The sequence below is a fragment of the Rhamphochromis longiceps genome, linkage group LG7, assembly GCF_057381845.1.
Source record: "Rhamphochromis longiceps isolate RC_006_pf linkage group LG7, R_longiceps_female_GT1.1, whole genome shotgun sequence".
NCBI lineage: Eukaryota > Metazoa > Chordata > Actinopteri > Cichliformes > Cichlidae > Rhamphochromis > Rhamphochromis longiceps.
In genome coordinates this window covers 63,253,332-63,281,192 of record NC_140563.1, presented here as the reverse complement: position 1 = coordinate 63,281,192, position 27,861 = coordinate 63,253,332, and the positions used below count along the sequence as shown (strand labels likewise).

The window sequence follows — 27,861 nt, the reverse complement described above, 5'->3', positions numbered from 1 at the left end:
ATATACGCTGAATTCTGAGGACTCTCCTTATCAATCTTGCACCTTCCGCAATGGGTGGCTCGCGTAAACGGACAGGACATGGCTGCGACAGGCTTCCCAAATCCACCTTGGCTTTTATAGCCGTGGTCTCTCATCTTGATTACACGAAGTAATTTACAATTACTGAAATATGAATTACATCTGTAATAATCACATACATGTAATAGAATGTTAATAGTACATTTCCCTTTTTTAGGAAATGACCTGTATGTATCTGTGTGACATCAATAAAAGGATCAGGTGCTGCATTATCTTTAGTTACATTGATGTTATTTATTTATGGTGAAACAGTGGTGGAATATCGCTGTTGCTTTCGTATAAATGAAGCGGACATACCTGCGTGGCCGCGATCTAATCCTGTTTACATAAAGTAAACCTGCTCCCGAGCAGGTTTACGCTTACGGCTCTGTTGCTATGACAGCAAGTCCCGGATGAGCTTCGGGGAACCGAACGATCCAGGATCACGCGAAATCGTCAACAATCTAATCCAGCTAACTTACTTAGCGAGGTACGAAGAACAGGCCCCTGAGCTGTGTCCCAATTCAGGGTCTGCACGCTTGAAGTATGCACACTACGCGTACTACGTACGGTGCGTACTATAAGTACGAGAAGTGCGGAAGTGAGAGGCTTGTGAAATGGGACAGTATACGCTTCGTCGCGCTGATGATACTAACTGCGAGACACGTTACATACAGCTTTGTTTGACAGAAATGAAGGAGAAAAATGTTTTGTTGGTCATTCATTTTTGTCATGACATCACTTTGATTAGTTGAGTATCTGAGGCTGAGACCACGGGACTGTAAAACATGATTGTTGGGCTTCATTTCTGTGCTGAACAGTCATTTAAGATTAGTTAGTAAATAAGAATTAGTTAATGTTGTTCATGAGACTAAAGTCATCTCACTGTGGTAATGTAAATATAATATGGCCAATATTATAGTATTGTCAGATTATTATGATATATATATATATATATATATACACACACACACACACACACACACACACACACACACACACACACATATATCACTGACTTTCAGCTTGTTGTGTTTGTGGATATATGACTGACTTTAATTATTAAACATTCGCACATAAATAAGTGACGTCATATTCAGTACTTTTGACAGTTCACTCTTCGGCCGCTCCATCTTATTAGGGAAATTCCACATACATAAATGTAAATTTCAAAACTCGACCCCATCATTTAATTTGTTTTTGATTGAAATTGAATATTACTTAAACTCTCTTAAATTAACTTCCAATAAAAAAGGTTTATCATTGATTGAAATTCATTCAGAAATGTTTAACGAATGAGCTGTCACAACTTTCAAGTACAAAGTTGTTATGAAGTCTGTCACATTCCCCCCCTTTTTTTCTTTTCTATCCTTTATTTATTTATCCTTCTTATTTCATTGTACTGTATATTGTTACTCTTATTTGCCTTGTATGTCTACTGTACAAACTGAACTGGAATGACTGACTGTTCGCTTTATAAGTTCAATAAAGTTTGGAAAAAAAAAACCCTCTTCGGCCGCTCCCTTCTGCCGTATTTTGCGGCAAAATTATCCACACCCACCGCCGCGCTATGAATTGTGGGATATATGGGACCACGAAGCGTGCACCGGACCACGCTTGATATTTGGGGAAATCGACGGCGCATTTGGAGTATGCATTTGAAGTACACTTCGAATTGGGACAGCCGTCGTCGCGTGGCGGTGACGTAACCACACTTGAAATGCGTACTTCAAGCATGCAGACCCTGAATTGGGACAGAGCCCTGGTCTCTGCATTAGGTACTTCCCGTCTTATTTTGAAAGTCCCTCATCTCATGTCCATTATGTTCAGTTTTTCCCCCCTATGTCATTATGCCTGATTTGTTCATGCAGTGTTCCCCAGCTGTCTCTACTCAATTAATCACCCTCCTGTTTATATATATTGTGTCAGTCTCCCTTTGTCTATTGTCAGAATGTCAGTCACCTTTCATTTGTAGTTCAAGTGTTTTCTTGCCCTAGTTTATATACTATATTAGTGTTTCTAATTTCCTCAGGTACTTTACTTTTCACCATAATGTATTTTGCTCATCAGCCTAATTAAACATTTTTTCTTTTGTTTACCACAATCCACATCTGTGTGTCTGCATTTGGGTCCTCATGCTCCTATTCACTACACATGATAATGTCCCCCTTTCATACAGACAGTGAAAAGGCTATTGAGAAATCACCAGCCTTTGACGTGATAATCATTCAGCCTTTTGAACAGACTAATTCTGTTGCTTGCTTTGTTATTTTCTTCAGTGGTTTGAGGGTCTGATCCTATCTAAGCTGTCTAAGAACTCTGAATCAAGAAAATGCAAATCGAATTCCAAGTTGTTACATTATTTCAAGCCCACAGAGCCCAAAAGCCTGAGAACAAAGTTCAATGTAATCAACAAACTCTGATTACATTGATTTAATTAATTTGATGTGTCCATAACCTAAAATATATTTTTGTTTGTTTGCTTTGGCCCCTTTTTCTGTTCAGTTTTTCTTCCCACCTCTGTATCTAGATGTGGACAGTAACAAAGTACAAATACCTTGTTACTGTACTTAAGTACAATTTTTAGGAATCTTTACTTTCCTTGAGTAGTTATTTTTTGTGTACTTTTTACTTTTACTCCCTACATTTTTAAACAAATATCTGTACTTTCTACTTCTTACATTTTCAAAACAGGCTCATTACTTCTGGTTAAATGCATTTGGGTTGAATTATTATTTCGTCACTGTGACGAGACATCAAACCCATGTAAGCTCAAACAGTAACACAGGAAAGGGATTCCTGTTTGTTTATTAATCACCAGGATGATGCATAAAAAGAGATTACATGTGCCAAAGGGGTTAAAAGTGGGACAGTGTTTTGTTTTTGTTTTGTTTTTTTGTTTATTTACTGACACAACACTGGAATGACTGCAAGTTTCCATAAGTTGCGGTTGCGGTACCTTGGCAACTAGCTCGCCCTACTGAAGAGAAGAGAGCATAAAGGGAGTGACTTTTTTTTAAGTGGCATGTTTGTTTAAATAAATTGTTTCTATCTGTTCAACAAACATCAGCAAACACACAAACTGTGTGCAGTTTGTCAAAGAGTGTGTTGCTAGCTAAAGCTTCAGAGCTAACTTCGCTCAGAGATGGAGTGTACATTTGTACATGTGACATTATGTTCTTTCATATTGTGAAATATGCTGCAAAACAAAATGAGGTAGACTAACTGCTATGTAAAGGCTGCATAAGAATACTCTGGAGTTTAGTGCAGGATAAACAGGTTAGTTTACTGTACTGTGATGGATTTAAAGTAAAGAACAATGTGACTGGTGCACAGTGGCTATGGTTTCATGGTCAGAGTGTAGCAGAGATAGGATGGGGCCTAATTATTTAAGACCTTGTATGTGACAAGCAGGATTTTGACTTCAATACTGAATTTAACATAGTGCCAATGAAGGGAAGTCAACATAGAAGAAATATACTCTCCCTTTCTAGTCCCTGTCAGTACTCTTGCTGGAGCATTTTGGATTAACTGAAGGCTTTTCAGGGAGTTTTTAGGACATCCTGATAATAACAAATTACTGTAGTCTAAAGCAGAAGCAATAAATGCAGCCTTGCTTTGGAGTAACCCTCGTCTCTGTGATTAGGTTTTCTGGATCTGCCTGTATCGTGACCCCTGAATTAAGAAGCAGAAGGTTAGAGGCCATCAAGGTCTTTATGTCTTTAAGACATTCCTGCAGTTTAACTAATTGGTGTGTTTTATCTGGCTTCATGGATAGATAAAGTTGTGTCATTTGCATAGCAATAAAAAATTATGCTATGTCTTCTAATGATGCTGCCTAAGGGAAGCATGTATAATGTAAACAGAATTGGTCCTAGCACTGAACCCTGTGGAACTCCATAATTAACCTCAGTGTGTGAAGAGGACTCTCCATTTACATGAACAAATTGGAGTCTATTAGATAGATATGATACAAACCACTGCAGCGCAGTACCTGTAATACCTACAGCGTGCTCTGGTCATTCTAATAGAATATTATGGTCAACAGTATCAAATGCTGCACTAAGGTCTAGCAGGACAAGCACAGAGATGAGTCCACTGTCAGAGGCCATAAGAAGATCATTTGTAACCTTCACTAAAGCTGTTTCTGTGTTGTGATGAGCTCTGAAACCTGACTGAAACTCTTCAAATAAACCATTCCTCTGCAGATGATCTGTTAGCTGTTTGACAACTACTTGTTAGGTTTTGTATTGTTGATTGTCATTTATGCTTAGAAATATTTACTTATGTATGCTTAGAGTTTTATAATTAGTTGTAGATTGGTAGAGGTTTGATCCTTGATAGTCTGCAAACTTTGTGTGTATTAGACAGCACTCTGGGAGCACGAGAGAGGTCGTACCTTGTCTTATTGTTTTACGGTAGGATTAACGTAGCTACGTCTGTTCTAGTCTAAGTGCTTTTTGTTTAGATGAACTGCTGGACTTCCTCACCATGTTATCTAGGGTGAACCATCTAGGGTGAGGCGGAGACTACCCTCTTCCTGACCAAGGATGTTTGCTTTTGTGCTTTCATGTTATATGGCCCTTTGATCAGCAGTACCCCCCCCCCCCCCCCCCACACACACACACACACACAGAGTATTCTTTGTTCACATGTATACCTATGTAAGATGCTATATGTTAATGACCCTATGCATATTCATGTAACCACAATAAAAGGAGTGCTATGGGGAACCTGGCTGAGAGTCTGACGGAGGTCAAGTGGTGGAACGACACTTGGCTCCAGGCAGGTCTCCCTCATGCATGAGTAACATGAAGAACTTTGCCTACTTCGGGTCTTGCTTGCTGTGTAATTATATTGCCTTCAACGTTCCAGCGAATAGGTTCAAGCTACAAACCTACCATTAATCTTTCAAGGATTTTTGATATGAAAGGAAGGTTGGAGGTTGGCCTATAATTAGAGATAGGTTGATCATTTTCAAGATTCAAGCATTAATTAATAGTAGGACTTTTTTGAGCAGTCTTGTAGGAATGGGGTCCAAAAAGACATGTTGATGGTTTGGAGGAAAAAGACTAAATGAATATCCATGGTACTGAAAGTAGCTGTAGATAATGTTAATATTAAATCTGTGAGATAATTATGAGTGATTTTTTCTCTAATGGCTAAAATTTTATTTCGCCAGGTCATTACTAGTTAAGGTTAAAGAAATAGTTGGCTCAACAGAGTTTTGACTTTTTGTCAGCCTGGCTACAGTGCTAAAGAGAAACCTAAAGTTGTTCTCATTTCTTCAATCAGTGATGAAAAGTAAGAGGTTCTGGCTTTACGGAGGGCTTTCTTATAAAGCAACACGCTATTTTTTTTGTGGTTGTGGTGTTTGCTCACACTTTTATTCCACAGCATTGTGCCGAAGTCCCAGTGCTGTCCAAACCGTGCTGCTATGATTGCACTCTGTAGTAATGACACTGATGTTTTCAAGTGTTCCAGATAATAAAGCAGCTGTTTTTGTTAATGAGTAGAGCTGAGAAGTGAGTGTTTTAAAAGTCTGCTTTACTTTTAGTTGTAGCCTGGAGGAAGTGTTTCCTGCCAGGACTTTAAAATCATGTGTCACAGCCTGTGTTGTGAAACTCCTGTTGAGGTTTATATTTAAAAAGCCTACGTGCTGTCCGTGTAGTCGTGATCTACAGTGGGGCAAAAAATATTTAGTCAGCCACCGATTGTGCAAGTTCCCCCACCTAAAATGATGACAGAGGTCAGTAATTTGCACCAGAGGTACACTTCAACTGTGAGAGACAGAATGTGAAAAAAAAATCCATGAATCCACATGGTAGGATTTGTAAAGAATTCATTCGTAAATTAGGGTGGAAAATAAGTATTTGGTCACCTCAAACAAGGAAAATCTCTGGCTCTCAAAGACCTGTAACGTCTTCTTTAAGAAGCTTTTCTGTCCCCCACTCGTTACCTGTATGAATGGCACCTGTTTGAACTCATCATCTGTATAAAAGACACCTGTCCACAGCCTCAAACAGTCAGACTCCAAACTCCGCCATGGCCAAGACCAAAGAGCTTTCGAAGGACACCAGGAAAAGTATTGTAGACCTGCACCAGACTGGGAAGAGTGAATATACAATAGGCAAGCAGCTTGGTGTGAAAAAATCAACTGTGGGAGCAATCATCAGAAAATGGAAGACATACAAGACCACTGATAATCTCCCTCGATCTGGGGCTCCACGCAAGATCTCATCCCGTGGGGTCAAAATGATCATGAGAACGGTGAGCAAAGATCCCAGAACCACACGGAGGGACCTGGTGAATGACCTGCAGAGAGCTGGGACCAAAGTAACAACGGTCACCATCAGTAACACACTACAACGGCAGGGAATCAAATCCCGCAGTGCCAGACGTGTTCCGCTGCTGAAGCCAGTGCATGTCCAGGCCCGTCTGAAGTTTGCCAGAGAGCACATGGATGATACAGCAGAGGATTGGGAGAATGTCATGTGGTCAGATGAAACCAAAGTAGAACTTTTTGGTATAAACTCAACTCGTCGTGTTTGGAAAGAAGAATACTGAGTTGCATCCCAAGAACACCATACCTACTGTGAAGCATGGGGGTGGAAACATCATGCTATGGGGCTGTTTTTCTGCAAAGGGGACAGGACGACTGATCCGTGTTAAGGACAGAATGAATGGGGCCATGTATCGTGAGATTTTGAGCCAAAACCTCCTTCCATCAGTGAGAACTTTGAAGATGAAACGAGGCTGGGTCTTCCAACATGACAATGATCCAAAACACACCGCCCGGGCAACAAAGGAGTGGCTCCGTAAGAAGCATTTGAAAGTCCTGGAGTGGCCTAGCCAGTCTCCAGACCTCAACCCCATAGAAAATCTGTGGCGGGAGTTGAAAGTCCGTGTTGCTCGGCGACAGCCCCAAAACATCACTGCTCTCGAGAAGATCTGCATGGAGGAATGGGCCAAAATACCAGCTACTGTGTGTGCAAACCTGGTAAAGACCTATAGTAAACGTTTGACCTCTGTTATTGCCAACAAAGGTTATGTTACAAAGTATTAAGTTGTATTTTTGTTATTGACCAAATACTTATTTTCCACCCTGATTTACGAATAAATTCTTTACAAATCCTACCATGTGGATTCATGGATTTTTTTTTCACATTCTGTCTCTCACAGTTGAAGTGTACCTCTGGTGCAAATTACTGACCTCTGTCATCATTTTAGGTGGGGGAACTTGCACAATCGGTGGCTGACTAAATACTTTCTTGCCCCACTGTATCTGCAAGCAGCAGGGATACCAGAGAAATGTATGGAAATATGCTTTTATTGGCTATTCTTTTATCTTCCTTTGTTTTAATGAAACAGAGTTCACATTAACACAATCTGAAAGAATACGATACATAGAATCAGACCAGGAGTGACATGTTTAGCCGCATGTTCTCCTTAAATTGCTGGCTGTCTGAGTGGTGTCCCAGAAACGATGTGGGCTTCATAGATAATTGACAAACCTTCTGGAGGAAACCTGGTCTTGTTAGGAGAGACGGCATCCATCCCACTTCGGATGGAGCAGCTCTCATTTCTCGAAATATGGACAAATTTATTAAACCCCCCCAAAATATGACTATCCAGAGTTGGGACCAGGAAGCAGAGTTGCAGTCTTACACGCCTCTCTGCAGCTTCTCTCCTCCTGCTACCCCCCCCCCCCCCCTCCCCCCAAAAACCCATCTCCATAGAGACTGTGTCAGCTCCCAAAAAGACAAAAAACAAACTAAAAAACAGCAACAAAAATCACAAAGAAAGAACAATACAGTATCCACATGTGAACCAAAGATTAAAACAGTGAAATGTGGATTATTAAATATTAGGTCTCTCTCCTCCAAGTCTCTGTTAGTACATGACTTAATAATTGATCAACAAATCGATTTACTCTGCCTTACAGAAACCTGGTTGCAGCAGGATGATTATGTTAGTTTAAATGAATCAACACCCCCGAGTCATTCTAACTACCAGAAATCTCGAAGCACAGGCCGAGGGGGCAGTGTGGCAGCAATTTTTCACACCAGCCTATTAATTAACGAAAGACCAAGACAGACTTTTAATTCATTTGAAAGCCTGATGCTTAGCCTCGTCCACCCCAGCTGTAAAACTCAGAAACCAGTCTTACTTGTTATCATCTATCGTCCACCCGGGCCTTACACAGAGTTTGTCTGATTTCTCAGACTTTATATCTAATTTAGTGCTCAGCTCAGATAAAATAATTATTGTGGGTGATTTTAACATCCATGTAGATGCTAAGAATGACAGCCTCAACATGGCATTTAATCTGTTATTAGACTCAATTGGCTTCTCTCAAAATGGAAAAGAACCCACCCACCACTTTAATCACTCTCTAGATCTTGTTTTAACATATGGCATAGAAACTGAACATTTAACAGTGTTTCCTGAAAACCCTCTCCTGTCTGATCATTTCCTGATAACATTTACATTTACAGTAATTGATTACACAGCAGTGGAGAGTAGACTTTATCACAGTAGATGTCTTTCTGAAAGCACTGTAACTAAGTTTAAGAATATAATCCACCCACTGTTATCATCTTCAATGCCCTGTACCAGCACAGAGCAGAGCAGCTATCTGAACGCTGCTCCAACAGAGGTCGATCATCTTGTTAATAATTTCACCTCCTCACTACGTACGACTCTGGATACTGTAGCTCCTGTGAAAACTAAGGTCTCAAATCAGAAGTACCTGACTCCGTGGTATAATTCTCAAACACGTAGCCTAAAGCAGATGACTCGTAAGCTGGAGAGGAAATGGCGTGTCACAAATTTAGAGGATCATCATTTAGCCTGGAGAAATAGTTTGTTGCTTTATAAGAAAGTCCTCCGCAAAGCCAGAACATCTTACTATTCATCACTGATTGAAGAAAATAAGAACAACCCCAGGTTTCTCTTCAGCACTGTAGCCAGGCTGACAAAAAGTCAGAGCTCTTTTGAGCCAACCATCCCTCTAACGTTAACTAGTAATGACTTCATGAACTTCTTCACAAATAAAATTTTTATCATTAGAGAAAAAATTACCAATAATCATCCCACAGATGTAATATTATCTACAGCTACTCTTAGTACCATCGATGTTAAGTTAGACTCTTTTTCTCTAATTGATCTTTCTGAGTTAACTTCAATAATTACTTCCTCCAAACCATCAACGTGTCTTTTAGACCCCATTCCTACAAAACTGCTCAAAGAAGTCCTGCCATTAATTAATTCTTCGATCTTAAATATGATCAACCTATCTCTAATGATCGGCTATGTACCACAGGCCTTCAAGCTGGCTGTAGTTAAACCTTTACTCAAAAAGCCATCTCTAGACCCAGCAGTCTTAGCTAATTATAGGCCAATCTCCAACCTTCCTTTCATATCAAAAATCCTTGAAAGAGTAGTTGTCACACAGCTAACAGATCATCTGCAGAGGAATGGTTTATTTGAAGAGTTTCAGTCAGGTTTCAGAGCTCATCACAGCACAGAAACAGCTTTAGTGAAGGTTACAAATGATCTTCTTATGGCCTCTGACAGTGGACTCATCTCTGTGCTTGTCCTGCTAGACCTTAGTGCAGCATTCGATACTGTCGACCATAATATCCTATTAGAGCGATTAGAACATGCTGTAGGTATTACAGGTACTGCACTGCAGTGGTTTGTATCATATCTATCTAATAGACTCCAATTTGTGCATGTAAATGGAGAGTCCTCTTCACACACTGAGGTTAATTATGGAGTTCCACAGGGTTCAGTGCTAGGACCAATTCTGTTTACATTATACATGCTTCCCTTAGGCAGCATCATTAGAAGACATAGAATAAATTTTCACTGCTATGCAGATGACACCCAGCTCTATCTGTCCATGAAGCCAGATAATACACACCAATTAGTTAAACTGCAGGAATGTCTTAAAGACATAAAGACCTGGATGGCCACTAACTTTCTGCTTCTTAATTCAGATAAAACTGAGGTTATTGTACTCGGCCCAGATTCTTACTCTGGATGGCATTGCCTTGGCCTCCAGTCAGTGTTGCCAACTCCTCAGTAAGGAAAATCGCTATTGGCTGTCCTAGAAGTCGCTAAATGACGTCATCGCCTAATTTGCATAATTGGTCATGCTAATCTAATTGTAACCTATGTTGTTGGAGAGAGAAATAACATCGTGGAAGAGACATAAAGTGAGTAAAAAACGTCCTAAATGCATTTAGAGTTTATTTAGAACTACAAATTAAATTTCTTTTAGCAATTATTGTTTTTTTTTAATGTCATAATTCCAACCCTGCTCCTTTACCCGGGCTTGGACCGGCACTCTGGTGGAGTTACTTTGTGTGTGTGTGTTTATAAGTAGTTTTAAACCTTGTGATCCACAAAACAGCATAAGAGAAAAAGAGTAAAAGAAGAACTGACTGCGTTACAGCACCCGCTGCTTGTTGAGAGTAAAAGCGATACGTGTTTTTACGTCTTTTTTAGCGACTTTTTTTAGAAAAAAAATCGCTAAGGGGTCTGAAAACTCGCTAAAGATAGCGACAAAGTCGCTAAGTTGGCAACACTGCCTCCAGTAACTCTGTGAGGAACCTTGGAGTCATTTGTGACCAGGACATGTCCTTCAACACACATATTAAACAAATATGTAAGACTGCGTTCTTCCATTTGCGCAACATCTCTAAAGTTAGAAATATCCTGTCTCAGAGTGACGCTGAAAAACTAGTTCATGCATTTATTACTTCCAGGCTGGACTACTGCAATTCATTATTATCAGGATGTCCTAAAAACTCGCTGAAAAGCCTTCAGCTAATCCAAAATGCTGCAGCAAGAGTCCTGACAGGGACTAGAAAGAGAGAGCATATTTCTCCTGTTTTGGCTTCCCTTCATTGGCTTCCTGTTAAATCCAGAATTGAATTCAAAATCCTGCTCCTCACATACAAGGTCTTAAATAATCAGGCCCCATCTTATCTTAATGACCTTGTAGTACCATATCACCCTATTAGAGCACTTCGCTCTCGCTCTGCAGGCCTACTTGTTGTTCCTAGAGTATTTATAAGTAGAATGGGAGGGAGAACCTTCAGTTTTCAGGCCCCTCTTCTGTGGAACCAGCTTCCAGTTTGGATTCGGGAGACAGACACTATCTCTACTTTCAAGATTAGGCTTAAAACTTTCCTTTTTGCTAAAGCATATAGTTAGGGCTGGACCAGGTGACCCTGAATCCTCTCTTAGTTATGCTGCAATAGACATAGGCTGCCGGGGATTCCCATGATGCATTGAGTTTTTCCTTTCCAGTCACCTTTCTCACTCACTATGTGTTAACAGACCTCTCTGCATTGAATCATATCTGTTATTAACCTCTGTGTCTCTTCCACAGCATGTCTTTTATCCTGTCTTCCTTCTCTCACCCGCAGCAGATGGCCGCCCCTCCCTGAGCCTGGTTCTGCCGGGGGTTTCTTCCTTTTAAAAGGGAGTTTTTCCTTCCCACTGTCGCCAAAGTGCTTGCTCATAGGGGGTCACATGATTGTTGGGTTTTTCTCTGAATCTATGAAGCGCCTTGAGGCAACTTTTGTTGTGATTTGGCGCTATATAAATAAAATTGAATTGAATAGAATAGGATACGTGTTTAAATGTGCTATATGAATAAAATCACTAGACTGTAACCTGCACATTTAACTCTGCCAAGAAGGGTATGCTTTTGGTAGCATTTTGTCCACCAGTGTCATTCTGTCTGTAAACACAACAGCTCGAAAAGTTCCATTAAAATTTTCTTCCATACACCGATGACTTCAAGGTCAACATGATTTATTCATGGAAAACTGTCAAAAAGCCTTTTAAGTTAGAATCTACAATTCTTACAAGTGTGATGTGTATTCTCAATGTATAGAAAATACCCTATAAAGTTTAAATTTCATGTCACGTTTGACTTTTGACCTCACTTTTACATTTCAACACTTTTCTTTGAAGCTGACCCCAAAATGTGTTATATCTCTAAAGAAAGTATTGTCCACACTGACAATGAGCTGCGTAGTTAGTTAGAAATACACTACAGCATAATATTATATAATAAGCTAAGTTATTCATGTCTGTTTATTTACATATCCATACATTTTATCCATTACCTGCTCCTACATAATGTTTCTGTACACAAACCTCTGTCATGCTATCCTTATCTGATTTTTACAGCAATACAAACTTCTTGAAGTACATTTAAAAATAACAGAGAAGCCTAAATGAATAAATGCAAAATGCAATACTGTTCCTTTAACCGGGGATGCTGCTCAGAGAATGAGCTGCCCTAGTGGAGGTTTGCACTTTGGTGGTGCTTCTTGTTTATTTTTATTTTCAGGTTAGTTACACCAAAATTTCAGACTTGGCATTAATAACACGTCCTTCACAGTCCCAAACAAACACAGTCTTTGCCCCAGATTTAGTTTGCTGCAAAAATTGCTCACTCAATTTCTGATACAGGATTAGTCAGCAGACAATACAAGGAAACTTTTTATGATAACTGATATGGTGACATGTTGTAATAACCATTGCTAATAAACAGAAAACTGAATATGTTGTGAACTAATAATATGTTGGCACTCACTAATGATTATTGTACATTAATGTGTTTAAATGCAGTGGTCAAACACATGTAGATATACATGGTGAGTGTTAAAACTGAAATGAATTATTTCATTAAAGTGAAAAAGAGTCTTACTAAAATCAGCTTCGACTTTACATACTACTGGACCGATTATTATTTTATTGCTTGCCAACAGTAAAATAACCATCGCTCATGATATCGGTTATTACAAGGTGTGATTACCAGCTCCATGCGTCTGCGGCTGCTCTCCTGCTCTGCCTGGCTCAGCTCCTCCATCTCCAGTCTCATGTCCTGCACACGCTGCTGGTAATAGCGGGCATTCTCTCTCTCCCGAGCCTCGGCCTGTGCGCTCTGCTCCAGCTCCTCTCCCAGACGAACCACGCTGTCCCTCAACCGCAGCACCAGCACCTAAGGGAGACGTAGGAGCTGCAGGCATGTTCTCGCATGGTAACAAGTGTAGATGAATCATCCGAGCTTACCTCAAACCTCTTCACTTGCCCTCTCTGAAACTCTAATTTATTTTCCAGGTCACGTACACGTGCCTCTTGTTTACTGACAATGCTGCGCCCCACAGTGGACGATTCCAGGAACTGCACCCTCGATACACACTGCTGGAGCTGAGTTGCAAGCCAAAAACATTTAGAGGATCAACGTGCAGATATATCAGAAAGCGTGAACGTGCTCCACCTGAAGCTGGCATGTGTATTCAGACTTGCAACAAGCAGGTTAAATGTTCCATGAATCCATCACAACCTCATCCCAGCTAATTTCAAAAGCACAATTGGTTCATAAACCCCCGAGTAATCCTTTTCATTTCTGACTGTCAAAGCAAAGATACCTCTTCTTGGAGAGACTGTTTCTGTTTCTTCACCTCCTCCAGTTCAGCTTGCAGTTCTCTGATCTGAGCAATATCACTGGAGGACTGAAGGGGACAAAGCAAGAGGAAGTCACCTGAAGTGAATCATGACTTAGGTCATCAACAGGATTTGAAAGATTTCAGCTAAAAAGCAGTACCTGCGCAATGAGCGCTTTGTGTTTCTTCATAAGTTCATTTAGGTCTTCCTGATCCTCTTCGAGCCTCTTCAACAGGTCCACCTTCTCCTGCTGCAGCAGAGCTAAGTTTTCATCCACCTGCACTCAGGAAGACAAAAACATAAGTGGAAGACTACTCCACACTCTTCATTTTTACTATTTAATCTAAAGAGTGTTTTCTGTACCCAAAATAAGAAGACAGAAAGTGATGAAATCACAAGTGACCCTGTCAAGTTTGCTTAGAATTAGTTATGTTTTTATTTAATTTCAAGTAATGTGCAGTTTTAGTATTACGTAAACGAAGTTAAGACAAGAAGACAAACAGTCTGTGTCTAAAGTTATGATGTCTGATTAAATATGCAATATTTACATTCAGGACCGTAAGTATCAAGCACATCAGAACACACTCACATCACCATGTTTTATTTTCCAGTTGCAAACACACACAGAGTGTGCAAAGCAAGTGAGATCACTAGAGTTGTACATTGTTTTTTCAGAGCTTAACAAGTCAGTAGACACAACAAAGAGTGCTTTCGCTTCTTTACCTTCCATGGGTCGCATGCCTGCCAATGCACAATAAAATAAAACTCTCACCACACTCTTCTGCTTGCAGATGTTTTCTAGCTCAGCCTGATTGTTGTCCAGCTCCTGGGAGAGAGTCGCCTGAATGCTCTCAGCCTCAAGTCGCCTTGCTTCGCTCTCCTCAAGCTAAATGGAGACATGGGAAGTGTTTCTCCAGCAGAGCAGCAGGTGACACTAGAGGTTTGTCAAGGTAAAGGTGAATGTAAAAGTGGATGTACCTGGAAGTGCAGATGCTCTATCTGGTCTTTACTGCTGTTGGGTAGGTTCTGCCCTGAGCTTTCCATAGTAGCAAGAAGAAGCTGGGCATCAGCCAGGAGGGCGTGAGTTCTCTTCAGATCTCTCCTTAGCTTCTTCTCTACATCAAAGTCTCTGTGCCCCACCTGTAAAGTGTGACACCTTAGAATAAAGCTCTTCTAAATGAATAACTGAATTAGTAAAAGTAACTCTATCCTATCTTTGATAGGTTCCAGGCACACATTCATTGAAGTCACAGGACATCACCGTGAACTCAAAATTAGAAGTGACATTCAGATTATTCAAATAGGGTGATTTTTACTAGTTTTGCACACTCACAAGTAGTTTTCATTGGGCATCATTCATATTCTATGTGTGTTTTTGTGCTTCTCTTTCAATCAGGGTCACTGCGAGTTGATCCTTCGGTTTCCTCTGTTTTAATTCAAATCTGCTTAATGTCTTAATACTACTATGCTGGTGATGCACTGTTTAACTTTTCATTTAACAACCTTAAATAACCTTAGAAAGTATCAAGTACAACTGCAATTGTAAGAATGTTCCAATGTTCCCTCTAAGCTGCGCGTGCAATTGCGCACTGCTGGCACGTCTCTGTGCACAGAAAATCTGTGTTGTGCACACACACACACAAAAGAAATCTAACCTGAATTGAAATTAAAATTAATACGTTAACAATTCTGTTTTGCAGTGTTAGTCAGTAAGTGACTGGCTGCTCCAGTATGGGATTAGAACGATGCCACCTAATCCCATAGTCCAGCCAATGATGCGATTCACACTCGTATATACGCAGCTAATCAACGTGGTTGACAGGCTATGACAGCATCCTTATGTGCCGACACCGGTGTTTTAGCGAGCAAAGCGGCGTGGCTGATGTGGAGTGAAGCCACGTTAATGACAACGTGTACAACCACTGGAGATGTGAGCAGGACAGACGGAACAATTGATGGAAAAAGTGTGGACTATACCATAATTTAAAAACTATAACAGTTTTTAAATTATCTTGATAGGCCACGTAAAACCAGAGTTATGATAAAAAAATGTATGCAATGTTTGTTTTCTTCCTGAATACTATCGTTGTTTATATTTACTGCGGGAAGAAACAGTAAAAATGGCGTTTTATGAGGAAAACGCTAGAAAGCACTCTCCACCTGTGAGCCCCCCCCCCCCCCCCCCCCCTCCTCCCACCCCTGTCCCCACAACCCACCTCTCCCCCAGCCTTTCCTATTGGTGGAAAAATGTACTATGTGGACCAATCAAAAAATGATATGGCAACATGGCATTTAGTTGTTTAGGAAGGGGGGGAGTTTTAGGAGTGACGGTGGTGTTTTGAGATGGGAGAGACTTGCGACGTTTAGCGCAAATCTTGTGTAGTTAGTGTGTAGCGTAGTCAATAGTTCCCTTTCAGTCGATTCACTCGGTACAACACATAAGTATGGGATATCACGCCCTCACGTGTCCTGGCTGAAGAAACCTTTATTCACGCCTTTACGGCAGATGACGTGTGATGACACGCGCAAGGCCCCGCCCGCACATATAGCCGCTGCCATCACCGTCATCCCTCAGTTCTTACGCTCTTCACCTCGCTGAGAACACCTCTGCTGAGTTGGGCTAGCTAGCTACTGCTAGTTAGCTCCGTTGTCTGCCAACTTGAACCTAGCTTAACTGCCCCTGTTGGTGTTAGCCTCCACCGCCCAGCTGGTGCGTAGGCTGCCCGCGGAGCGCTATTTTCAAGTTTTTCTTGTGCAGCGTTTCGCTTTGCGTTTTGGGAATGGACTCCAAACCGAAGCGAGCAAAGCAGAAATCTTCTGTTCGCCCCTGTCCTCAGGGATGTGGTTTCTCTTTGCACGACAGCGACCAGCACGATGCCTGCCCTGTCTGCCTGGGGATCGTCCACGCTAGGAGAGCGTTGACGGAGCCCGAAGCTTGTGCGTTTTGTCGCCAGCTCCGACGCTCGACCCTGGAAAGACGGGTGACGTTTGTGGAAAGAGTGCTGGGACGCTCGGCTGTCGCACGGCATGACCCTCTTCTTTCCGAGTCTGGAGCCCCGGCTTCGTCCGAGTCCGAAGACGAAAATTTTCAGGTCGATGTCCCCGCGATTAGCTGGGCTGACCACATGGAATACGTTGACGGGTTAGCCGATGACGGACCGGAACCATGCAGGAGCGCTGACGGGCTTCAGCCTGGGTTGAAGCCCGCCAGCGCTCCCCAGGAAGACGATGACGTGCTGGACATCGGCCTGGACATCCATGGTTTGTCGGAGGATGAGCAGGAGAGCTCATTGTCGACCCAATATGCCGCCGCTGCTGCGCCGGTCGGCCACGATGACACCTCTCTTTTCTCCCTGTTTCGCCGTGCCGCTGAGAAGCTGCAGGTGGACTGGCCCTCTCCTCCACCAGCTCGGAAGCCGTCGCGGTTTGCGGGTTTTTTCCTTCCACCGGAGCCCGCAACGGCCAAAAACTGCCTCCCCATGTTCCCAGACTTTCTCTGCGAGCTAACAGCGTCATGGGACAAACCTCTGTCTACCCGCGTCACTGTGCCCGGCTATGGACAGTACATGGAATTGGACGGCGCCGAGGGAGCTGGTTTAGCTAACCCACCCCCTATGGAGCCGTCTCTGGCTGCTTATCTGGCCCCGTCCCATAACCATGGTGTCGGTGGCCCCGCAACTCTGCCGTCCAAGCACTGCAGATTCTCGGCCTCGCAGCTGGAGAAGATTTATCGGGCTCAGGCCGGCACCGCTCGAGCCATGAGCTCCGTCACCATGCTCCAGACGTACCAAGCAATGTGCCTGGCGGAGCTTGGATCGCTGGTTCCGGAGGACAGCCCGCTGTCACCTCTTCTTAACGAGGTTAGAGTCACCACGGATTACATCCTCCGTGCGTCTCGCTGTGCAGCGCTCTCCCTGGGCAGAGGGATGGCTTCGACAGTGGTGGCGCAGAGGCACCTGTGGCTGACCCTCTCCGACGTCCCTGATAGAGACAGAGCTGTGTATCTGGACGCACCAGTGTCTGCGGCTGGGTTATTCGGACATTCACTTGAAGCCATTCAGGCTAGATTCGATCTGAGGAAGAAGCAGACGGAAGCTCTGCGCGACATCATCCCCAGACGCCAGCCCCAGCCCAAGCCCACTGCTAGCTCTCACAGGCCCGCCGCTCCTCTGACAGCTGGCAAGAGACCGGCGCCCACTGCTGGAGTGGGAGGGCCGCCGGCGAGAGCACGTACTCCGGCCCGAGCTCCACGCCAGTCGGCCTGGGGCAAAGGCCCTCCCCCGGGCCCCCGACGGGACCTGACGCCCAGGAGGAAGAAGCCTCAGCCCTCCTAGCTGTGATTGCGAGTGGGGAAGGGATCCGGCAGCAGGGAGACGCTGCTCTTACCCCTCTGTTGCCGCACAAGAGGTGCCGCTTAAGTTCTGTTCAGGTTGTCAGCCCCAGAAGGCGCTGCACTTCCCTATCGCGGTCTCCCAAGCACATAACCCCTGCACACGGTTCAGATGTGTTGAATGTTCAAGCGACCACATCGAGTGTTCCCGCTGTTTTTCATTGTTATGCCCCGGAAAAGGTGCACCCAACAAAATGTATAAATGTACATGTTCCCATGTTGCAATCAATAAAGAGTGTTGTTTACTCTCAAACAATCTCAAATGCTCAACCTGCAGGCGAAATGAGCCAGGTCAGGCAGGGGATGCAGTCCCCTGCAGACACACTGGGGGGCGACGGCGCCCCGCCGTCAGTGCTGCAGGCCAGCCGGCTGGCTGCTCACTTCCCTCAGTGGCGCGCTTGCGCCCCCTCTCCGTGGGTGCTGCAAACCGTTGCCATGGGTTACCGGTTGCAGTTCCGGGTCAAGCCGCCTCGTTTCCAAAGAGTCGTGAACACGATTGTCAACCCCGAGGCAGCCTTGGTACTCAGAGAGAAAATACAGGCGCTATTACAGAAGAGAGCAATACGGGTGGTCCCCGCTTCGGAGACGGACAAAGGTTGGTACAGCCGTTATTTTGTCATTCCGAAGAAAGGGGGAGGGCTTCGTCCCATCCTCGACCTGCGAGTCTTGAACACGTACCTGCGAACGTACAGGTTCAAGATGCTAACACTCAGACAGCTCCTGAGTGCAGTCGGCCCGGGAGATTGGTTTGCGACAATCGATCTAACAGATGCTTATTTTCATGTCGCTATACACCCGAAACACAGGCAGTTTCTGAGGTTTGCATTCGAGGGCGTAGCCTACGAATACCTAGTGCTGCCGTTCGGGCTGTCGCTCGCTCCCCGCACCTTTACGAAATGTGCCGAGGCAGCGCTAGCGCCCCTCAGGAAGAGGGGCATCCGCATCTTGGCCTACCTGGACGACTGGGCTCTCGTGGCTTGCTCCAGAGAACAGGCGGAGACGCAGCTGTCGCGGGTTCTGTCACACATTCAGACACTGGGGTTCTCTGTGAACTTTCAGAAGAGCTCGCTAATCCCAGGTCAACAGATCGCTTTTCTCGGTCTGGAAATATGCTCTCTTTCCAGCCGCGCACGGTTGTCAGAGCACAGAGTGGCCGCGTTTCATCGCTGCCTCGCTCAATTTCAGCTGGGACGCAGACTGCGTTTCCAGACGATATTGCGCTTGTTGGGCATGATGGCATCTATGATCGCCGTAGTGCCGCTTGGGCTGTTGAAAATGAGAGCGTTTCAACGCTGGACTCTCTCACCGTTTGTGTGCTTCGCGTCACCTCCGGAGGAGGCTGCCGGTAACTGCGTCTTGCATGCTAGCTCTCCGTCCTTGGAGGGAGCCCGGGCTACTGCACCAGGGCTCTCGGATTGGGAGGGTGTTGTTTCGCAAGGTGGTGTCCACAGATGCTTCCCTAAGTGGGTGGGGAGCGCTGTGCGAGGGTGCGTCAGTGAGAGGGATCTGGTCCGCGGCTCAGCGCCAGCTGCACATCAACCACTTAGAGCTGTTAGCAGTGTTCTTAGCTCTAAAGCGTTTCCGTCCAGTCCTGCAGGGCCAGCATGTCTTAGTCAGGACGGACAATTCAACAGTGGTGTCTTATATAAACAGGCAGGGAGGAACACGCTCTCTTCCCCTGTTGCAGCTGTCTCGCTCTCTGCTGTTATGGTGCAGTGTTCATTTTCTGACTCTAAGAGCCACCCATGTCCCGGGCCACCTGAACCTGGGGCCGGACCTTCTCTCCAGGGGGGGTCCTCTGGTGAGAGAATGGAGGTTACACCCTTCAATAGTGGCTCAGATTTGGGATCTATTTGGCGAGGCGCAAATAGATCTTTTTGCTTCCAGGGTGAATGCTCACTGCCCCCTGTACTTCTCCATAATCGACCACGATGCACCCTTGGGCTTGGACGCGCTAGCGCACCAATGGCCAGACGTGCTCCTGTATGCATTTCCCCCAGTGGAAATGATATCTCCAATTCTGGAGAGGGTGCGTCGGCATTCCCTCTCTCTGATCCTGGTGGCCCCTTGGTGGCCCGCGAAGTCGTGGTATGCAGAAATAATCAGCCTGCTTGCAGCAAGTCCTTGGCAGCTTCCTCTCCGCAGGGATCTCCTCTCTCAGGCGGGGGGGGGAAGTGTTTCATCCGCGCCCGGATCTGTGGCACCTTCATGCTTACCTGCTGAGAGGTTAAACTTGGTTGCTAAGGGTCTGCCACCTAGTGTGGTAGCGACGATTCAGAGCGCCAGGGCCTCGTCTACTAGAGGCTTGTACGCTTACAAATGGCGAGCCTTCGAGCGATGGTGCCAGGACCGCCACACTCTCCCATTTCAGTGCTCTATTGTGGATGTTTTGACATTCCTGCAGGAGCTGTTGGATAAAGGCCTTTCGTTTTCGACGATCAAGGTTTATTTAGCGGCTATATCTGCTTGTCATATCGGTTTTGACGGGGTGACACCAGGTGCGCATCCCCTCGCCGTGCGTTTTCTGAAAGGGGTTCGCCGGCTGAGGCCCGTGCTTAAGTCCAGTGTCCCGGCTTGGGACTTGTCTTTGGTGCTGGAGGCCCTTTGTGGCCCTCCGTTTGAACCCGTTGAGTCGGTAGATATGAAACTTCTTTCGTATAAGACCGCATTACTTCTCGCTTTGGCCTCGGCGAAGCGAGTGGGGGACCTTCATGCGCTGTCTGTGCATCCTGCCTGCACGCAGTTTTCTCCTGATGGCCGCAAGGTCGTATTGCGTCCGAATGCCGCCTATCTTCCCAAGGTCATGCCTGCATCTTATAGTTCAATGGAGTTTGAGTTGCTGAGCTTTTGCTCCCCTCCTTTTGAATCTGAGGAGCAGAGGAGGGTGCATTCTCTTTGTCCGGTGCGTGCGCTACGCACCTACATTGAGCGCACTTGGGATGTGCGTTTGTGTGACCAGTTGTTTGTCTGCTTCGCTAATCCGAATAGAGGTAGAGCTCTGTCCAGACAGAGGCTGTCCCACTGGATTGTAGAAGCTATCTCGCTGGCATACAGCACCGGAGGTTTTGCGTTGCCCCACGGGGTGGGAGCTCATTCCACCAGGGGGATGGCGACCTCATGGGCTCTTTTTAGAGGGGTGCCTGTGGCTGATATTTGTGCAGCGGCTAATTGGGCGTCGCCGCACACTTTTGTGCGGTTTTATCGGTTGGACGTTACAGCCCCTTCGGTGGCTCATGCTGTCCTTTCTGCTGGGTCTACCACTCACTAAGGATGTGGTGGTCCCGTTCCGGTTCGGTGGCTGCTCTGCGGGGCGTGTATATAGGTCCCATACTTATGTGTTGTACCGAGTGAATCGACTGAAAGGGAACGGTTAGTTATGTCTATAACTTCTGTTCCCTGAAGGAGAGGAACGAGGTACAACACAGGGTGGCCCCACTGAGCAGTTGGCTCGGTGAAGAGCGGCTATCGAACTGAGGGATGACGGTGATGGCAGCGGCTATATGTGCGGGCGGGGCCTTGCGCGTGTCATCACACGTCATCTGCCGTAAAGGCGTGAATAAAGGTTTCTTCAGCCAGGACACGCGAGGGCGTGATATCCCATACTTATGTGTTGTACCTCGTTCCTCTCCTTCAGGGAACAGAAGTTATAGACATAACTAACCGTTTTGTTGTGTGTGTCAGAACAATGAGGCGACTGCTGAATGTTACAGGTGTTACAGCAGTGATACATCTCCTGTTGTCAGGCCTGCAGATATCAGGCTGTTGTTCTCCTTCATCTCATAGTGGACAGAAATTATTTTTTTGAGTGGCACAAATAATTTGTGTGGCATCAAATTTGATGCAGAACAGCTGATTGTTCTGTAAATAGTTTTAAATATTTAATTTAAAAAAACGCCTTGGCTGCATTTTTAGGTAAACAGCTGCAAAAAACTTTGTTGTTTGCATAACTCAGTTACTTTTTTGAAGAAGTAACTATATAATTAATTGCCCTACATTGGTGATTATATACTGTATTTTGCATGCAGAGAGTTACAGGACTCTCTCCCAGACCACAGACTCATACACATAATACAAGTCAGAGCAAAAAATAAATAAATACTACACAGGTCATGAACAAGATTTTTTTTACATTTTCATTGTAAGTGGGTTAAAGCATTTAATTAAAAGTAGTCTAACATAAATGTAAATGCTGTAATTTGATTATTTTAATAAACCATGTAACTTGGATGAATTCGATGCTGGCGTGACCACAGTGCACACGTCTGCTGTTGCTCACAGTGGTCCAAGTGTCCGCTCAGGGAGTTTGTGTGTTCGCTCAGACACATGAAAAATTAGAGGGAACATTGATTGGGACACTGTAAAATATAAATATTGCAATGCAATGTCTTGATGCATGCTCAATTATCCAGGTAAAGAAATCCCAAAAATGATTCTGTTCATCTCGACCATTGACTAAAGATTTCAATGGGAGAAATCTTTAGTCACATTTTACATATATGTTAAAAGGTAGATTTTCTCAAACTGAGAAAATTTAAGAAAAATGTAAGAAAAATATGAACTCCTTATGAAGTTGATGGCAGTAACACATCTCAAAAAAGTTTGGAAAGGAAATGGATGTGGTACTAAAGCAAAACAGCTGGAGGACGATTTTGCAACTAATCGGGTTGACTGGCAGCAGCTCAGTAACATGACTGGGTATAAAAAGAACATCTTAGTGAGGCAGAGTTACTTAGAAGTAAGCTTGGGAAGAGGCTCACCAGTCTGCAAAAAAAGTGCACACACAGTGCATACAAACAGTGGAACAAACAACCTGTGGCTTCTTCTCTGCATTTGGACAGCACAGTGAGCTATGTTCACAGACAGTGATTTCTCCAAGTCTTCCTGAGCTATGCACTATTTTCTATCACAGAATTGTGCCGCTTTTGTGATGGAAAGTAGTGCATGGCTCAGGCCTCAGCGCCATCTCCCATTAAGAATGACTGAAGTTGGGTAACCTAAGAGGCTAGCAACTTTTTTCTTTTTTCTCGTGGTTTGGGCATGCGCATCATGTATAAACCACCTTGGCCAAAATGTGTGATGTAGAGAAGATGGAGTGTAAAAAAGGTGTAACTCATTTAGTACATTAGCAAGGAAAAATGTAACCATGATGATCTCAATTTGTCTGCTCTAATAAAAGAGGCAACTGGACCAGATGCAGGCTCAGCAGCACTTTCAGATTCACACATTCTATGAGACACTCATTCCCACATTCAGAGACCAATTCCACTGTAGATATTAACAGTAAGCCATGTCGCACACTGCTCAAGTCTTTCGATTCAGCTAGTTATTTTTTATGGATATTTTTAATATACTTTTAAAAAAAATCAAGATTTAGGCCTGTGTTTCTGAGGTCATGAACAATTGTTTATTTTAGGTTTTTTTTCCAGAGATATATGGTCCTCACACGACAGCCAGTGCAAACATATGACTTTTAAAATACAATGCTGGACATTAAACAGAATACAAAGTATTCCAAATAAGCTCAACCTTAAACATATGCAGCAGTAATATTAATCATTTCACACTGATGGGTAACATTATTATTTTTACTTTTGATCTCTGCACAATTTTCCAGTAATAGAGCTGTATGTGTACATGTAGTTGTTACCATGATGTCTGTAAATTTATTTTTTTTTTGGAATGTATTAGATATTTGTTTAACCATAGTAGTAATAATATTTTACAATTCTTCAGCCAGGAAGGAATGCAGAAAGGTGAAGATGTCAATGTAGAGTGCAGACAAGCAGTGTGTGTGTGTGTGTGTGTGTGTGTGTGTGTGTGTGTGTGTGTGTGTGTGCGTGTGTTTTACCTGGTCACACAGAGTTGCAATGAGTCCTTCCAAGTCGTGCTTCTCATGAATCACCATCTGTTTCTCCTCATACTCCTGCTCCAGTTGCATTTCCAGCTGCCTCAGCTACACACACAGACACACGATGAATTTGTAAGTGTCAGGCGGTTCTGATTCAGTTTGTGATATTCATGGGGAGCTTGTTGGGATTAAGTAGCATCCCTGCTTTTTGTAGATGATTTGTTGGCTTCATCAGAGCATGGCCTTAGGCATACAGTGGTGCAGTTTATAGCCAAGTGTGATGTTTTGCGACTTTAGTATACCTTACAGTTTCCAGGAGCAACTAGTGATCCTGTAATAAAGGGTATCTATGATAAATGTTTAGCCACTAAGAGCTTTGTTTACTCGCTTTTAAAGCTAATGCTGCTGGAATAGGGCTTACAAAAATTTCAGAAGCTTCTTCTGCCCTGCCTATAGGAGCTGAGTTTAGTTTGTGTGGAAGAAGTTTTTATCATCTCTCCCAAAAGTCTTAATATGATGCTGAGGATAAGGCTTTTCTTACCAGGAATGATGATGTCAGCGCCTAAAGCAGAATTACTGCTCTGTAATATTTATGTGATAATCTTTCCCATGTGACTTGACTAATACTATACCGGCTGCCACAGAAACTGTGGCATCTGTTGGGATTTTCCCACACAAACATCTTTAGGGTTTACAGAGAATTTGTAAAAAAAAAAAAAAAAATCCCGTGAGCAGCAGTTCTCTATATGAAAATGTCTTGATGATGTCAGAAATCAGAGGAGAATGGTCAGACATTTTAACTACTTCACTTTGCACAGCATGATCAGTAATCAGGGAATGTCACAGTCCCGCGTTAGCGAGGAGGGAAAACCACTGGTGTCTGCAGTGCATTATAACTGCTGTTGTACAACTCTAGTGATCTCACTGAAAGAGCCTGTTTCTGTGGAAAACGTTCATTTTAAAGAATCTCTCATTTTAAGATCTGCTGGCAAAACTTCAACAAACTGTCTTGTATGTGATGAGCTTTATCCAACCTTAAAGTCATGTGGTTTTGCTGTTATTAAAAAATAAAACAAATTAAAAAATGTGTTTTTTAAGCATGTACAGTGGGGCAAAAAAGTATTTAGTCAGCCACCGATTGTGCAAGTTCCCCCACCTAAAATGATGACAGAGGTCAGTAATTTGCACCAGAGGTACACTTCAACTGTGAGAGACAGAATGTGAAAAAAAAAAAATCCATGAATCCACATGGTAGGATTTGTAAAGAATTTATTCGTAAATTAGGGTGGAAAATAAGTATTTGGTCAATAACAAAAATACAACTCAATACTTTGTAACATAACCTTTGTTGGCAATAACAGAGGTCAAACGTTTACTATAGGTCTTTACCAGGTTTGCACACACAGTAGCTGGTATTTTGGCCCATTCCTCCATGCAGATCTTCTCGAGAGCAGTGATGTTTTGGGGCTGTCGCCGAGCAACACGGACGTCCAACTCCCGCCACAGATTTTCTATGGGGTTGAGGTCTGGAGACTGGCTAGGCCACTCCAGGACTTTCAAATGCTTCTTACGGAGCCACTCCTTTGTTGCCCGGGCGGTGTGTTTTGGATCATTGTCATGTTGGAAGACCCAGCCTCGTTTCATCTTCAAAGTTCTCACTGATGGAAGGAGGTTTTGGCTCAAAATCTCACGATACATGGCCCCATTTATTCTGTCCTTAACACGGATCAGTCGTCCTGTCCCCTTGGCAGAAAAACAGCCCCATAGCATGATGTTTCCACCCCCATGCTTCACAGTAGGTATGGTGTTCTTGGGATGCAACTCAGTATTCTTCTTCCTCCAAACACGACGAGTTGAGTTTATACCAAAAAGTTCTACTTTGGTTTCATCTGACCACATGACATTCTCCCAATCCTCTGCTGTATCATCCATGTGCTCTCTGGCAAACTTCAGACGGGCCTGGACATGCACTGGCTTCAGCAGCGGAACACGTCTGGCACTGCGGGATTTGATTCCCTGCCGTTGTAGTGTGTTACTGATGGTGACCTTTGTTACTTTGGTCCCAGCTCTCTGCAGGTCATTCACCAGGTCCCCCCGTGTGGTTCTGGGATCTTTGCTCACCGTTCTCATGATCATTTTGACCCCACGGGATGAGATCTTGCGTGGAGCCCCAGATCGAGGGAGATTATCAGTGGTCTTGTATGTCTTCCATTTTCTGATGATTGCTCCCACAGTTGATTTTTTCACACCAAGCTGCTTGCCTATTGTAGATTCACTCTTCCCAGTCTGGTGCAGGTCTACAATACTTTTCCTGGTGTCCTTCGAAAGCTCTTTGGTCTTGGCCATGGCGGAGTTTGGAGTCTGACTGTTTGAGGCTGTGGACAGGTGTCTTTTATACAGATGATGAGTTCAAACAGGTGCCATTCATACAGGTAACGAGTGGGGGACAGAAAAGCTTCTTACAGAAGACGTTACAGGTCTGTGAGAGCCAGAGATTTTCCTTGTTTGAGGTGACCAAATACTTATTTTCCACCCTGATTTACGAATAAATTCTTTACAAATCCTACCATGTGGATTCATGGATTTTTTTTTTCACATTCTGTCTCTCACAGTTGAAGTGTACCTCTGGTGCAAATTACTGACCTCTGTCATCATTTTAAGTGGGGGAACTTGCACAATCGGTGGCTGACTAAATACTTTTTTGCCCCACTGTATGTTAAAATGATTGGTTGTGAAACAGTCAGTTTGTAAGTGTATTTGTTAAACCCACTCGTCTCTGAGAGGACTTGTGGACATCCTCTAACTCCTCGTCTTTATCTTCCAACTCCTTTTGATGGATCTGCTTCATCCTTTCCACCTCTATCTCAAACCGCATGTGGATCTAAAGGACACGGACAAAGACAATGGTGAGGGAAGAAGCAGCAGGGACAGCAATATATTCTGTGTGTGCTGTATCACCTGTTGCTGCTGCTGTATTTTGGCAGTGAGCTTGGTGATTTCCTCTGCTTTCTCATTGACCTGGCTCTCCAGGAGGCGAAGCTGCTTCTTGAGGGCAGGCAGTGACTCTGAGGCAAGGTCAACAGGTAGGCTGAGGTCACGGATCTGAGCACACAGGTCCTCCTTCTGCTTCTGCAGACGGCTAACCTCTGCCTGGCTTTCCTGCACACATCCACACAACACTGGAGTTTCTCACTTTAAGACATTTCATTCTCATGCTCCTTTACAGATTTCATCTTTGTCCACTGGTCAGTGCAGCATCTTGGAAGTTGGCACAGGTTAGTCAGCATGAGCTAGCTCAAGGAGGTTTGGTAGGTTTTGCAATTTGGGATATGATCCAGAACACAATATCATGTAGGAACACAAACACGAAAAATCAAAATGCTGCTAAACCAACTAAACTAAACTATTTCTAACCTTTGGGACCGATGTAACTTTTCTTTGCCACAGCATAGTGATATCACCCTGAAAGTGAGAGTCAGATGCTTTGTAACTTTATCCTTAATCATTTGTTCTTTACTTTTATTTACATGTTCATAATGAAGACAGACATATACATGACAAGCTAATTGTTTCCTCAGCAGCAGGTCAGCCTTCATTCTGTACACATGTAGTGTCCAGGATCAACATTTGGGTCAGATGTGACGTTAACTCCACACAGTTCCTGTAACATAGCTGTCTCAGAGTCATCAACCTACAGTATGGTCTGTCTGATTTGATCAGAGCAACAGCCTATCATGAATTACATGTGACAGCTGTCATTTCCACATTACATTTGAGACTCTGTTCCAGGTTAACCTGTTGAATCAGTCTGTTTTTCTGTTGCACACTTTTGGATACTACTCCATAAAATCACATGTAAATCCACTAAATAATTCTGAAGACTATTTAATATTACATAGAGTCTACAGGTGTATGCAACAAAAGTGGCATCACCATCTGTTTGTGTATTTTGAATCTTCAGTGTAAGCACAGCTGATGCCATTATTTTTTAATGTTGCTTTGTGTTGTTTGTTAAGTCACAAACAACACAGTCCAGAGGTCGGTTTTAGAGGCTATCCAGTCAGGTGAGTTATTAAAAAGCTTAATTGGA

General features: G+C 43.8%; 1 protein-coding gene across 10 annotated transcripts in view; it reads right to left on the bottom strand.

Moving 5' to 3' along the window:
• The window catches only part of myo18b (myosin XVIIIB), a 99,311-nt gene that overhangs the window by 39,648 nt on the left and 31,802 nt on the right, over nt 1-27,861 (bottom strand). For all 10 annotated transcript variants that reach the window (XR_014912788.1, XM_085414774.1, XM_085414772.1 and 7 more), the window contains 9 exons: nt 26,730-26,930; nt 26,542-26,652; nt 23,772-23,876; nt 14,512-14,673; nt 14,306-14,419; nt 13,694-13,810; nt 13,518-13,601; nt 13,159-13,296; nt 12,902-13,087 (listed from right to left, as the gene is read on the bottom strand). Coding sequence is in view for 9 of the 10 variants with exons in the window: in XM_085414774.1 (XP_085270900.1) it covers nt 12,902-13,087; nt 13,159-13,296; nt 13,518-13,601; nt 13,694-13,810; nt 14,306-14,419; nt 14,512-14,673; nt 23,772-23,876; nt 26,542-26,652; nt 26,730-26,930 (1,218 nt within the window). In the remaining variant the exon portion in view is untranslated. The remainder of the gene's footprint in view (nt 1-12,901; nt 13,088-13,158; nt 13,297-13,517; nt 13,602-13,693; nt 13,811-14,305; nt 14,420-14,511; nt 14,674-23,771; nt 23,877-26,541; nt 26,653-26,729; nt 26,931-27,861) is intronic.